Source organism: Pseudophryne corroboree, chromosome 7 (genome assembly GCF_028390025.1).
Source record: "Pseudophryne corroboree isolate aPseCor3 chromosome 7, aPseCor3.hap2, whole genome shotgun sequence".
Classification (NCBI taxonomy): Eukaryota; Metazoa; Chordata; class Amphibia; order Anura; family Myobatrachidae; genus Pseudophryne; species Pseudophryne corroboree.
In genome coordinates, this window is record NC_086450.1 from 35,704,583 (window position 1) to 35,719,084 (window position 14,502).

At 47.7% G+C, this 14,502-nt stretch overlaps 1 protein-coding gene across 3 annotated transcripts in view; it reads left to right on the forward strand.

The window, feature by feature from the left end:
• Positions 1–14,502, forward strand: part of VPS8 (VPS8 subunit of CORVET complex) — a 233,405-nt gene that overhangs the window by 162,272 nt on the left and 56,631 nt on the right. For all 3 annotated transcript variants that reach the window (XM_063932991.1, XM_063932993.1, XM_063932992.1), the window contains 4 exons: positions 6,547–6,593; positions 7,335–7,482; positions 7,719–7,808; positions 9,838–9,889. In XM_063932991.1, the coding sequence (XP_063789061.1) occupies positions 6,547–6,593; positions 7,335–7,482; positions 7,719–7,808; positions 9,838–9,889 (337 nt within the window). The remainder of the gene's footprint in view (positions 1–6,546; positions 6,594–7,334; positions 7,483–7,718; positions 7,809–9,837; positions 9,890–14,502) is intronic.

The following is a 14,502-nucleotide window of genomic DNA, read 5'->3' on the forward strand; positions in this document are numbered from 1 at the left end:
CCCGGGCCCAAGGTACCTGACGCAGCTTCTGATTCCTTACTGCCCCACTCGCTTACTGCGATCTGTAGGTGAAAGACCTGGAATTCATCTGGGGATCGAGATTTTAGCCACGGGGCTCCATTTCTATGGAACTCTCTCCGTCGCACAGTGCAAGAGGCCCCATCTCTAGAATCCTTCAAAAATAGACTGAAGACTTTCCTATGTACTCACGCGTTTCACTAATATCCACTGTTAAGCTTGTTTTGTATTTTGTGCTGTAAAGGCAAATGTAAAGCACTTTGAGTCCTATTAGGGGAAAAGTGCTATACGAATAACATTATTATTATTATTATTATTATTATTATTATATGTTATAGAACATATTCCTATAGCTATAAGAGCGGCCTTAACCCAATATTGGTAAAGGCCTGATCCCCCTCTCTTACCAAAAATTGTATCCAATGTTCAACTAATCTTTGAAGTAGAAATCCTCAGATTTAAGTACTCCACATCCCCCTCATCCCCTGTAAGTAAGTGGTGTCTGGTCTGATTTTTATGCTACTCTTTTTACCCCAAGTGTCCCTGTTATTTCATAGTCTACTTCATTTTCTTTTGAACTCTTTCTCATTTTTTGTGGGTATACTGCTTCCGAATGGGTATGGGACTCAGGGTCGACACCCATTGGTCGACACTAGAAATAGGTCGACATGGCCATTAGGTGGACATGAGTTTTTTGTTGTTGTTGTTTTCTCGATCAAGTGACCAGTAACCCCAATTAGTGCACCGCGTCCCCCTGGCATGGCGAGCGAACCGTTCCCAATCATAGTCCACGTAGATCGTAAAGTATGAAAAAGTCCCTACAAAAATGTAAAAAATTAGAAAAACTCATGTTGACCATTTTGCATGTCGACCTACTGCAGTGTCGACCCATTTCTAGTGTGGACCTAGCCACTGTCAACCAATGGGTGTCGACCCAGAGTCCGGATACCCTTCCGAATGTATTTCTCTTCCCGCTAGGTGAACTATTGTGCCAATGTATTTTGGCTTCTATAAGTGTGTATCTTTTCTTATCCTCTTCCCCCTCCTTCGCTCTTTCTCCCTATTTTACTTTGTCTCTCCCCCTTCCTCAAATTGTATTACATAAAGTAAATTGTGAAAACCAAAATGTGTCTGTGATTAACGCCACACGTGATCTGTATTGTAATCTTTTCCAATAAAAAATTAACTGAGTTAAAAAAATAAAAAATAAAATGATTTAGGGGTCTATTCATGTAGAAAACGAAATCAGAATTGCTACTTATCACTATACATCGCACCCTTCCGACGATGCGCTGCGGTGTCTGGGGCTCCTGCGGAGTGTAGGAAAAAACTATGTGTTCCCTAATGCACACCGAGTGAAAAATATTACTACATAATAGTCAGATAATACGGAGATTTTAGTTGCGTATATCTGCAGATATAGGGTTAAGCCCCCAGGCCGATCGACAAGGCTTCTCCGTCACTGGGGGTCCCTAATACTAGGTATGGGTCCGGGGTGCAGGACCCCACGATGTCGGCACAGGTCGGCCACCCCAGGTCAGCACACAGGTGAGAATTAATAGGGGTTAATAAGAAGCACAGAAGTGCTATGTAAGTGGTGTGATTAAAACAATATATACAAAGTGATAGGGAAAATCATAAGTGTTAATAAAGTGTTAGGGTGTGCCGACCTGAAGCAGCCCAGCCATACCGACACAGGGGCCACCGCACCCCACACCCACCCCATAAATAATTACAAATATGTCTGGGTTAAATTCCCAGTGTAAGGCCACATGGTAATGGCTCCTACAGTATCTGAGAGCCAGCTTACCTGGAGACACCCCTGACTTCTCCAATGGCACTCTGGAGTCCGCAATCCCTCCTAATGCTGACCCATCCATTCCTCTCTAAATACAATGCACAAAATGGAAAGCTGCTCAATCAGATTGTAATGTCACTCAGGTGCTAAAAGGGAGGGGTAATTCTGTGTAGGAAAAAACTATGTGTTCCCTAATGCACACCGAGTGAAAAATATTACTACATAATAGTCAGATAATACGGAGTATTGCGTATATCTGCAGATAAAGGGTTAAGCCCCCAGGCCGATCGACAAGGCTTCTCAGTCACCTGCGGAGTGGTCATCTCCAGCGGTCCTTCCCAGCGATGCGCGGAGTCCAGCGGCGGGTCCCTTTGCGCATGCGCAGCTTGTTGACCTCCCGGCAGGTCGCAGTGGTTGCTGGGAGGTCGGGGGGCGGAGCCAGCGCAAGGTGCCGAGCAGCGATCAGGGAAGCATTGACCTTCCCTGATGTCTCCGCACTACAGTTCAGGTTACGCCATCCTGAGATGGCGTACCTGAACTCCATGGAGAAGCGGAAAGCAGAGCTTTCCGCACCTTCATGAATCGCACTCACCATACCAAGGTATGGTGATGCGATTCAGGCAGAGAGCGGGGGTACCACTGGAGAAGTCAGACCCGCTCTGTGAATTGCAGTAGGCAGAGAAAAGCCCTGTTTAACGCAAAACAGGGCTTTTCACTGCTGCATGAATAGACCCCTTAGTCTTCATGTCGGTAAGGAAACAATAAGCAAATGGACAAGTAAATCGGAGCATGATCTGACCAAAGAAAATGCCCAGGCGGTGGCTCCACCTTTCCGTGGCATGACTTGATGTGAAACCGTGAATACATTAATGAGGCTATACTTGAGTATGAAAGCTATAGGCGCCATGTATCATTAATTGCGTATTCAATGTGATCTGGGCGCGATATTAGCTCCCAGAATCACATTGCAATAAGCGATTATAACAGCAGGATGTATCATCGGCACCTGCAGGGACAGGGAGATTCCAAAATGAGCCGGTCCCTGCGATGTGCTCAGTGAGCTGCCGGGGTTTCTGCAAATATACGGTCCCACCGTCCGCACTGCACAGCTGGTATTTCCAGGCAGGGTTCCAGGAGAACCCTCCAGAACTACATTAGTGGTGTGTAGTCCATAGGCTACAACAGGCTACCTGAGGCCTATCTCTGGGATGCTTCGCATTCCGAGGACTGGTAAATCTGGCAGCATCGTGTACCCCCTAGAAACCTATGGAGAATGCAGCTTGCGGCGGGAATGGAGGGATTGCAGCACGTATCTGGGATCTGCTGCAGTCCCTCCTACATGCATTCAGAGGTTACTTCATATTTGCAGTTAACCCCCCTGAAAACACCTGTCGGGGCTCCATAGTCCCTACTGGAGGGGTGCAGGGTCCCACGGGCATATGCAGATGTGTCCTTTTTTTTTACTGTTGCTTCACTTGTTCCAAATAACCCCCCTTGGGCGAGCCAGGTCTCTGGCGACAACCTTAATTCGGTAAGGGAAATAGCAGTTAGTAGCACCAGACCTAGAACGTTCTGACCTGAAAGGATATCGCACTGGATCAGCTTCACAGACTGTGCTAGCTAAATGACTGCGAGAATCTCATTGTTAGCTTCTCCACTTCCCTCCAAGACTTGACACATCTCCCCCTTAATGAGTTAACATTGCAAACCTAGAATCAAGAGTTTGGAATGTTAAGGGGATGACAGGTATATCCTTCACGCCTGCAATTATTATTTACCCTTGAACATTTTGTTGACTTCTTACATATACGCAGCTTTCCGTGCATGCGTCTTCCGGTAGAATATTTTTAGAGCCGACGCGGACGCCTGTCCAGCCTATTCTGTCTCGCGTTTGATGAAAGATGAAAGCGGAGAGACGTATTTACCAGCCTGTGCCTCCTGTCTAATCTCCCGTACCTCTAACCGTTTCAATTGAATCTTCTCTGCTGGTAGACGCTTAATGAGTTCATTAGCACATTCCTAACAAAGCCAGGTTCCCATCTCCCTGACCTTCACCGTGCAATCTCTTTTATATCACTTGTCTCTGTAACGTGCCGTGCAAGTGGCCGTCCTTCTGTTCTAGCCCCAAGCCGGGTCCATTCTTAGATTTCTTGCAGACGCCTTTGTCAGAAGAATAGATGCTTGTTATTGAGCATGGAGGCAAGATGTGTTAGTAACTTTTATGTGGGTAAAACAGAGAAACAGATAAAACGACAGTTTTGCGATTCTGTGCCCTGTAATGACGTATCACCATTACCCTCTACTACCCTGCAATTCTGTGCCCTGTAATGACATATCACCATTACCCTCTGCTACCCTGCAATTCTGTGCCCTGTAATGACGTATCACCATTACCCTCTACTACCCTGCAATTCTGTGCCCTGTAATGACATATCACCATTACCCTCTGCTACCCTGCAATTCTGTGCCCTGTAATGACATATCACCATTACCCTCTACTACCCTGCAATTCTGTGCCCTGTAATGACATATCATCATTACCCTCTACTACCCTGCAATAATGTGCCCTGTAATGACGTATCACCATTACCCTCTACTACCCTGCAATAATGTGCCCTGTAATGACGTATCACCATTACCCTCTACTACCCTGCAATTCTGTGCCCTGTAATGACGTATCACCCTTACCCTCTACTACCCTGCAATAATGTGCCCTGTAATGACGTATCACCCTTACCCTCTACTACTCTGCAATAATGTGCCCTGTAATGACGTATCACCCTTACCCTCTACTACCCTGCAATAATGTGCCCTGTAATGACGTATCACCCTTACCCTCTACTACCCTGCAATTCTGTGCCCTGTAATGACGTATCACCATTACCCTCGACTACCCTGCAATAATGTGCCCTGTAATGACGTATCACCATTACCCTCTACTACCCTGCAATAATGTGCCCTGTAATGACGTATCACCATTACCCTCTACTACCCTGCAATAATGTGCCCTGTAATGACGTATCACCATTACCCTCTGCTACCCTGCAATAATGTGCCCTGTAATGACGTATCACCATTACCCTCTACTACCCTGCAATTCTGTGCCCTGTAATGACTTATCACCATTACCCTCTACTACCCTGCAATAATGTGCCCTGTAATGACGTATCACCCTTACCCTCTACTACCCTGCAATAATGTGCCCTGTAATGACGTATCACCATTACCCTCTACTACCCTGCAATAATGTGCCCTGTAATGACGTATCACCCTTACCCTCTACTACCCTGCAATAATGTGCCCTGTAATTACGTATCACCCTTACCCTCTACTACCCTGCAATAATGTGCCCTGTAATGACGTATCACCATTACCCTCTACTACCCTGCAATAATGTGCCCTGTAATGATGTATCACCATTACCCTCTACTACCCTGCAATAATGTGCCCTGTAATGACGTATCACCATTACCCTCTACTACCCTGCAATAATGTGCCCTGTAATGACGTATCACCATTACCCTCAACTACCCTGCAATAATGTGCCCTGTAATGACGTATCACTCTTACCCTCTGCTATCCTGAAATTCTGTGCCCTGTAATGACGTATCACCCTTACCCTCTGCTACCCTGCAATAATGTGCCCTGTAATGACGTATCACCATTACCCTCTACTACCCTGCAATAATGTGCCCTGTAATGACGTATCACCATTACCCTCTACTACCCTGCAATAATGTGCCCTGTAATGACGTATCACCCTTACCTTCTACTACCCTGCAATAATGTGCCCTGTAATGACGTATCACTGTTATCCTCTACTTTCCTGCAATAATGTGCCCTATAATGACGTATCACCATTACCCTCTACTACCCTGCAATAATGTGCCCTGTAATGACGTGTCACCATTACCCTCTACTACCCTGCAATAATGTGCCCTCTAATGACGTATCACCCTTACCCTCTACTACCCTGCAATACTGTGCCCTGTAATGACGTATCACCATTACCCTCTACTACCCTGCAATAATGTGCCCTGTAATGACGTATCACCATTACCCTCTGCTACCCTGCAATTCTGTGCCCTGTAATGACGTATCACCCTTACCCTCTACTACCCTGCAATAATGTGCCCTGTAATGACGTATCACTGTTACCCTCTACTACCCTGCAATAATGTGCCCTGTAATGACGTATCACCATTACCCTCTACTACCCTGCAATTCTGTGCCCTGTAATGACGTATCACCCTTACCCTCTACTACCCTGCAATAATGTGCCCTGTAATGACGTATCACCGTTACCTGCTATACGGCACTGAGCATGTTTAGGTTTTAAAGGTAAAGTAAACACGGCTCAATCTGTAGAATTTTCAGTTTGGTGTTTTGGTGATTTTTCATTATGCAGCTGTATTTCTGTTTATACAGCAGTGTGTCTGGTCAATGGAATTGTTGGTTTATTTTATATAGGGGGAAGTGTATCAAGCCGTGGAGAAATTGCCCAAAGAAACCAATTCATTTCAAAGACTGTGCTAGATTAGTTGCTTTGGGCAGTGTCTCAGCTTTAGCTCTTTCCAAGGCCTGATACCTCTCACCATATTGTCTATCACTGTCTGAATTGTTGTCTATGAGACCTTCCCCTGCGCAGCGTTATCCCCCACGTCTGACTGCATTTTCTCGCTTTCTGTGCAGGCTGTAATAAAATGTACACTCTCTTGTTTTCATTGCAGAATAAATTGATGCTTTTCCAGTTTCTTAGAAGTCTCCTAGACCCAAGGTTAGTAGTATTGTATGTCAAGTGGCAGGGTCATAGGGAGGGATGTGTGACCGGTGCCACTGCCAAGAGCGCAAGTAAGAGGGGGCGGCGTTGCTTGCTACCCGAGTGACACCATTCCTCAGCTTGTGGGGTGCCTGGACTGGCACTATACAGCCTGGAGAGGTGCTAGATTGTGCCCGCTGCTCGGCTACCCTGCTAATCCCGTCCTGGCCCCCTCTCTGTGTCACCATGGCGTCACATGTTCTGTGGGCAGGTTGTTTGCTGGTCGTTATGCTGTTGGCAGTTCATATGTCGACAGCATGATATCGACAGGACACTACTGACACCGTTGTAATGTTACTTGAAGCATTATAGAAGTCTTGTCATTATAACTTTAAACATGGTGCTTTACTGTACATCATGTTTAAAGTTATAATACCAACATGCTTTAAAAAAAAAAAGTGTTGGCATTGTCCCGTCGATATAATACTGTCGACATATTGATCGCCAACAGCATGAAGATCGACAATACTTGTGTATCCCAAATGATTTACCCCAGGAGTTTTTCTGTTCTAGTTTTAGTTTTCTGCATCTATCCAGGGGTGGGCTGAGGAAGTCTGGGAGGGAGGGGAACCTGTACACATAGGATTTGAACACACGTCGGCCATAATTGCACACCTCATACTTGCACGGAGAATAAAGTAAATGTTCCCCCGTATGATGAGTTGTTCCTCCACTTCACATTGCTGTGTGTTTTGTCAGGGATGGAGCTCAGCTCAGCCCAGAACTGCTGCAGAATCAGCCCCACGTAACGGAGCTCTTCATAGACCTTATGTGTCAGTACGATCCTGGCCACGTGACTGCAATGCTGCAGATCCTGGAACATTACCGACTGGAAGAGACTATTCAGGTGAGGACGCCTTTCTCCTCCTCCTCCTGTCACCATGCCATGGGAAGGGGTGGGCAGCACCCTACTTCTTTCACAGATTAATACTTCACATGTACATATGTATCGGTGCTTTAATATTTTTCCTCTGACTTTGTAGACAACTATAAATTATTATTATTATTATGGTTATTCATTGACAGGATACCTGCCCTGAAATATCTTGCTATGTATAGAGCATATACCTCCTGTCTTTGCAGATTGCACAAAAGCACAAAAACCATGAAACCTTGGCCTATCTCTTGGAGAAGAAGGGGGATATCCAGGCTGCTTTCCAAGTCATGCTCACGGTAATCTAACTAGCGCTGTACCCTGCGTTGTACTGATGCGACAGATCATTTTTATTTAGCTCTTACAGAGCCTGTTTCCGTAGTCCTCCTTGTCTGGTTTAGGGACTGCAAAGTGGCTCAGTTTAGCAAGTGACGGAAAGTGCCACCTTCAGCTGGCGTTACCCTATACCCAACCGTGGGGGACCTGTGAAGTCAGCTATCCCCTCCTGATTATAACTTATGTGAGGCTATGTTGCTGGAATGAGAGGGAGAAATCAACAGGGCTTTCCCCAGGGCTCCGAGTGGAGCGCTTGATTGATAAATTTAGGTAAAACATGTTTACATTTCTGCAGAGATACGGGATGAACCCACAGGCCCACCAACAGTAAACGGGCCCTGATATGATCTTGTCTTGCAACATGAAGGGAATTTGTGCACAAACTTTACCAACAACTACAGTTACATAGCTGCTGCTATTCGATATAATGCACCATTCTGTGTTTCTATATAATGCTATTATCATCCTACAATCACGACTTGTATGGGAGTTGTCATCCAGCTCTTAGTAACATTGAGTCACCCTTTTTGCATAATACCATTGGTTACCTCCCTGTGTTGCATTACGTTTCTTGAACTGTTTTTGCCAGCTCCAGGTCACATGCAGGATAGATCCTTGGCCCAAATTTCGGAGGTGCACGCAGTTGCATGCATAGCTGTGATTTCGTCTCACATCCACCACTCGCGCAAATAAACAGTTGCAACATGAGACCTCTTAGCAACCCTATGCAGCCTCAGACTGAGCGCCTCTTCTAAGACACTGAGGGTGCTCCTGCGACAAACTAATCCGCAATAGCTGACTATGGAACGTGCAAAATATAGATATACATTAAAAGGACATAGCTCCTCGTCCTCAAGCTCCCACCTTCCCCCAGTACCAGGTACTGCCCCAAGTCTTAGTGGCCCTGACCAAAGGAGGATGCAGATAGACATCCCTGTAGCATGATTTTTTAAGGCTACCAGTTTATTAGGATGCAGTATGATATCCCGATGGACGGGATGCCGGCGGTGTCAGAATACCAATAGCGGCATCCCAGCCATCAGAATCCGAACAGTCCTCCAGAAAGTAACCTAATCCTCCTCTGCCCCCTACCCTAACCCTCCCTTGTGGGTGCCTAGCCCTAACCCTCCCTTGTGGGCGCCTAACCCTCCCTTGTTGGTGCCTAGCCCTAACCCTCCCTTGTGGGTGCCTAGCCCTATCCCTCCCTTGTGGGTGCCTAGCCCTAACCCTCCCTTGTGGTTGCCTAGCCCTGACCCTCCCTTGTGGGTGCCTAGCCCTAACCCTCCCTTGCTGGTGCCTAGCCCTAACCCTCCCTTGTTGGTGCCTAGCCCTTACCCTCACTTGTGGGTGCCTAGCCCTTACCCTCACTTGTGGGTGCCTAGCCCTAACCCTCCCTTGTGGGTGCCTAGCCCTGACCCTCCCTTGTGGGTGCCTAGCCCTGACTTTCCCTTGTGGGTGCCTAGCCCTAACCCTCCCTTGCGGGTGCCTAGCCCTAACCCTCCCTTGTGGGTGCCTAGCCCTAACCCTCCCTTGTTGGTGCCTAACCCTCCCTGTCCTGCTGCCTAAACCTAACCCTCCCCGCTTGGTGCCTAACCTTAAACACCCTCTCCCCAGTACCTAACCATACGCTTCCTGTCCCTGCAGCCTGACCCCCCTTCTAATGGCTACACCTAAACTCCAAGACACGAGCGTGTCACGCTGAAATAACGTTTGGGAATCCAGGTGCCTGTATTTTGATCCTGGCCCCTGTCTGTATTTAGACGCCGGACTTTTGCCGTTGTCCGGGATTCCGGCATCTGTATTTTAACTGCATCCCATTTATTATTTACATAAGGCTATTACAAGCAGTATTTTATATGTAATATTCTGTACATCACCATATTTTGTAGTAAGCGGATGTCCTTTAGTACATTCTAATACACTTGTTTGCTGTGTGCGTGTTTCAGCATGGTACATTGTGTTACTGTATATTGTGTTTTATCTGTATTTCAGAGGCTGCAGGACAGACTCTCGGCACTGACGGCAGACTCTGTTGATGCAGCAGGTAAGTTTCTATTATATACACCATTCTGATATTACTTCTGCAGATCGAGGATGCAGAAAACGTTATGTAAGCGCTCGATGAAGGAGTCTGTTACTATGAGATCACATAACAATGACACACCATATTTATTAGCAAGGCCTACCTTTTTATGTTTTGTGTCATTAGCTATTCTGCATAATTATCATTTATATATTGTATCTTCGTAAGTGGAAGCTGCAGCGTAGACAGCAGTATATAAGATACTACACCATCAAGATATAAAATATATAATTTTCTCTAACGTCCTAGTGGATGCTGGGGACTCCGAAAGGACCATGGGGAATAGCGGCTCCGCAGGAGACTGGGCACAAAAGTAAAAAGCTTTAGGACTACCTGGTGTGCACTGGCTCCTCCCCCTATGACCCTCCTCCAAGCCTCAGTTAAGATTTTGTGCCCGAACGAGAAGGGTGCAATCTAGGTGGCTCTCCTGAGCTGCTTAGAGTAAAAGTTTAAATAGGTTTTTTTATTTTCAGTGAGACCTGCTGGCAACAGGCTCACTGCATCGAGGGACTAAGGGGAGAAGAAGCGAACTCACCTGCGTGCAGAGTGGATTGGGCTTCTTAGGCTACTGGACATTAGCTCCAGAGGGACGATCACAGGCCCAGCCATGGATGGGTCCCGGAGCCGCGCCGCCGTCCCCCTTACAGAGCCAGAAGACTGAAGAGGTCCGGAAAATCGGCGGCAGAAGACGTCCTGTCTTCACTAAGGTAGCGCACAGCACCGCAGCTGTGCGCCATTGCTCTCAGCACACTTCACACTCCGGTCACTGAGGGTGCAGGGCGCTGGGGGGGGGCGCCCTGAGACGCAATAAAAACACCTTTTTTGGCAAAAAATACATCACATATAGCTCCTGGGCTATATGGATGTATTTAACCCCTGCCTATTTTTACATAAAAAAGCGGGAGAAAGGCCGCCGAAAAAGGGGCGGAGCCTATCTCCTCAGCACACTGGCGCCATTTTTTCCTCACAGCTCCGTTGGAGGAAGGCTCCCTGACTCTCCCCTGCAGTCCTGCACTACAGAAACAGGGTAAAACAAGAGAGGGGGGGCACTAAATTGGCATATAAATATATACAGCAGCTATATTAGGGAAAAACACTTATATAAGGTTATCCCTGTATATATATAGCGCTCTGGTGTGTGCTGGCAAACTCTCCCTCTGTCTCCCCAAAGGGCTAGTGGGGTCCTGTCCTCTATCAGAGCATTCCCTGTGTGTGTGCTGTGTGTCGGTGTCGACATGTATGAGGAGGAAAATGGTGTGGAGGCGGAGCAATTGCCTGTGTTAGTGATGTCACCCCCTAGGGAGTCGACACCTGACTGGATGGTCTTATGGAAAGAATTACGTGATAGTGTCAGCACTTTACAAAAGACTGTTGACGACATGAGACAGCCGGCAAATCAGTTAATACCTGTACAGGCGTCTCAAACACTGTCAGGGGCTCTAAAGCGCCCGTTACCTCAGGTCGATACAGACACGGACACTGACTCCAGTGTCGACGGTGAGGAAACAAACGTATTTTCCAGTAGGGCCACACGTTACATGATCACGGCAATGAAGGAGGTTTTGAACATTTCTGATACTACAAGTACCACAAAAAAGGGTATTATGTGGGGTGTGAAAAAACTACCCGTAGTTTTTCCCGAATCAGATGAATTAAATGAGGTGTGTGATGAAGCGTGGGTTTCCCCCGATAAAAAACTGCTAATTTCAAAAAAGTTATTGGCATTATACCCTTTCCCGCCAGAGGTTAGGGCGCGTTGGGAAACACCCCCTAGCGTAGATAAGGCGCTCACACGCTTATCAAAACAAGTGGCGTTACCGTCCCCTGATACGGCCGCCCTCAAGGAACCAGCTGATAGGAAGCTGGAAAATATCCTTAAAAGTATATACACACATACTGGTATTATACTGCGACCAGCAATCGCCTCAGCCTGGATGTGCAGTGCTGGGGTGGCTTGGTCGGATTCCCTGACTGAAAATATTGATACCCTGGACAGGGACAATATATTATTGACTATAGAGCATTTAAAGGATGCATTTCTATATATGCGAGATGCACAGAGGGATATTTGCACTCTGGCATCAAGAGTAAGTGCGATGTCCATTTCTGTCAGAAGAGGATTATGGACGCGACAGTGGTCAGGGGATGCGGATTCCAAACGGCATATGGAAGTATTGCCGTATAAAGGGGAGGAGTTATTTGGGGTCGGTCTATCGGACCTGGTGGCCACGGCAACGGCTGGAAAATCCACCTTTTACCCCAAGTCACCTCGCAGCAGAAAAAGATACCGTCTTTTCAGGCTCAGTCCTTTCGTCCCCATAAGGGCAAGCGGGCAAAAGGCCACTCATATCTGCCCCGGGGCAGAGGAAGGGGAAAAAGACTGCAGCAGACAGCCTCTTCCCACGAACAGAAGCCCTCCCCCGCTTCTGCCAAGTCCTCAGCATGACGCTGGGGCCTTACAAGCGGACTCAGGCACGGTGGGGGCCCGTCTCAAGAATTTCAGCGCGCAGTGGGCTCACTCGCAAGTGGACCCCTGGATCCTGCAGGTAGTATCTCAGGGGTACAAATTGGAATTTGAGACGTCTCCCCCTCGCCGGTTCCTGAAGTCTGCTTTACCAACGTCTCCCCCCGACAGGGAGGCGGTATTGGAAGCCATTCACAAGCTGTATTCCCAGCAGGTGATAATCAAGGTACCCCTCCTACAACAGGGAAAGGGGCATTATTCCACGCTGTTTGTGGTACCGAAGCCGGACGGCTCGGTGAGACCCATTTTAAATCTGAAATCCTTGAACACTTACATAAAAAGGTTCAAGTTCAAGATGGAGTCACTCAGAGCAGTGATAGCGAACCGGGAAGAAGGGGACTATATGGTGTCTCTGGACATAAGGATGCTTACCTCCATGTCCCAATTTGCCCTTCTCACCAAGGGTACCTCAGGTTTGTGGTACAGAACTGTCACTATCAGTTTCAGACGCTGCCGTTTGGATTGTCCACGGCACCCCGGGTCTTTACCAAGGTAATGGCCGAAATGATGATTCTTCTTCGAAGAAAAGGCGTCTTAATTACCCTTACTTGGACGATCTCCTGATAAGGGCAAGGTCCAGAGAACAGTTAGAGGTCGGAGTAGCACTATCTCAAGTAGTACTACGACAGCACGGATGGATTCTAAATATTCCAAAATCACAGCTGATTCCGACGACACGTCTGCTGTTCCTAGGGATGATTCTGGACACAGTACAGAAAAAGGTGTTTCTCCCGGAGGAGAAGGCCAAGGAGTTATCCGACCTAGTCAGGAACCTCCTAAGACCAGGCCAAGTGTCAGTACATCAATGCACAAGGGTCCTGGGAAAGACGGTGGCTTCTTACGAAGCGATTCCATTCGGCAGATTCCACGCAAGAACTTTTCAGTGGGATCTGCTGGACAAATGGTCCGGATCGCATCTTCAAATGCATCAGCGGATAATCCTGTCTCCAAGGACAAGGGTGTCTCTCCTGTGGTGGTTACAGAGTGCTCATCTCCTAGAGGGCCGCAGATTCGGCATTCAGGATTGGGTCCTGGTGACCACGGATGCCAGCCTGAGAGGCTGGGGAGCAGTCACACAGGGAAGAAATTTCCAGGGCTTGTGGTCAAGCATGGAAACGTCACTTCACATAAATATCCTGGAACTAAGGGCCATTTACAATGCCCTAAGTCAGGCAAGACCTCTGCTTCAGGGTCAGCCGGTGTTGATCCAGTCGGACAACATCACGGCAGTCGCCCACGTAAACAGACAGGGCGGCACAAGAAGCAGGAGGGCAATGATGGAAGTGGCAAGGATTCTTCGCTGGGCGGAAAATCATGTGATAGCACTGTCAGCAGTGTTCATTCCGGGAGTGGACAACTGGGAAGCAGACTTCCTCAGCAGACACGATCTTCACCCGGGGGAGTGGGGACTTCACCCAGAAGTCTTCCACATGATTGTGAACCGTTGGGAAAAACCAAAGGTGGACATGATGGCGTCCCGCCTCAACAAAAAACTGGACAGATATTGCGCCAGGTCAAGGGACCCTCAGGCAATAGCTGTGGACGCTCTGGTAACACCGTGGGTGTACCAGTCAGTGTATGTGTTCCCTCCTCTTCCTCTCATACCAAAAGTACTGAGAATCATAAGAAGGAGAGGAGTAAAGACTATACTCGTGGCTCCGGATTGGCCAAGAAGGACTTGGTACCCGGAAATTCAGGAGATGCTCACGGAGGACCCGTGGCCTCTACCTCTAAGAAAGGACCTGCTCCAGCAGGGACCATGTCTGTTCCAAGACTTACCGCGGCTGCGTTTGACGGCATGGCGGTTGAACGCCGGATCCTGAAGGAAAAAGGCATTCCGGATGAAGTCATCCCTACCCTGATCAAAGCCAGGAAGGATGTAACCATACAACATTATCACCGTATTTGGCGTAAATATGTTGCGTGGTGCGAGGCCAGGAAGGCCCCTACAGAGGAATTTCAACTGGGTCGATTCCTGCATTTCCTGCAAACAGGACTGTCTATGGGCCTCAAATTAGGGTCCATTAAGGTTCAAATTTCGGCCCTGTCA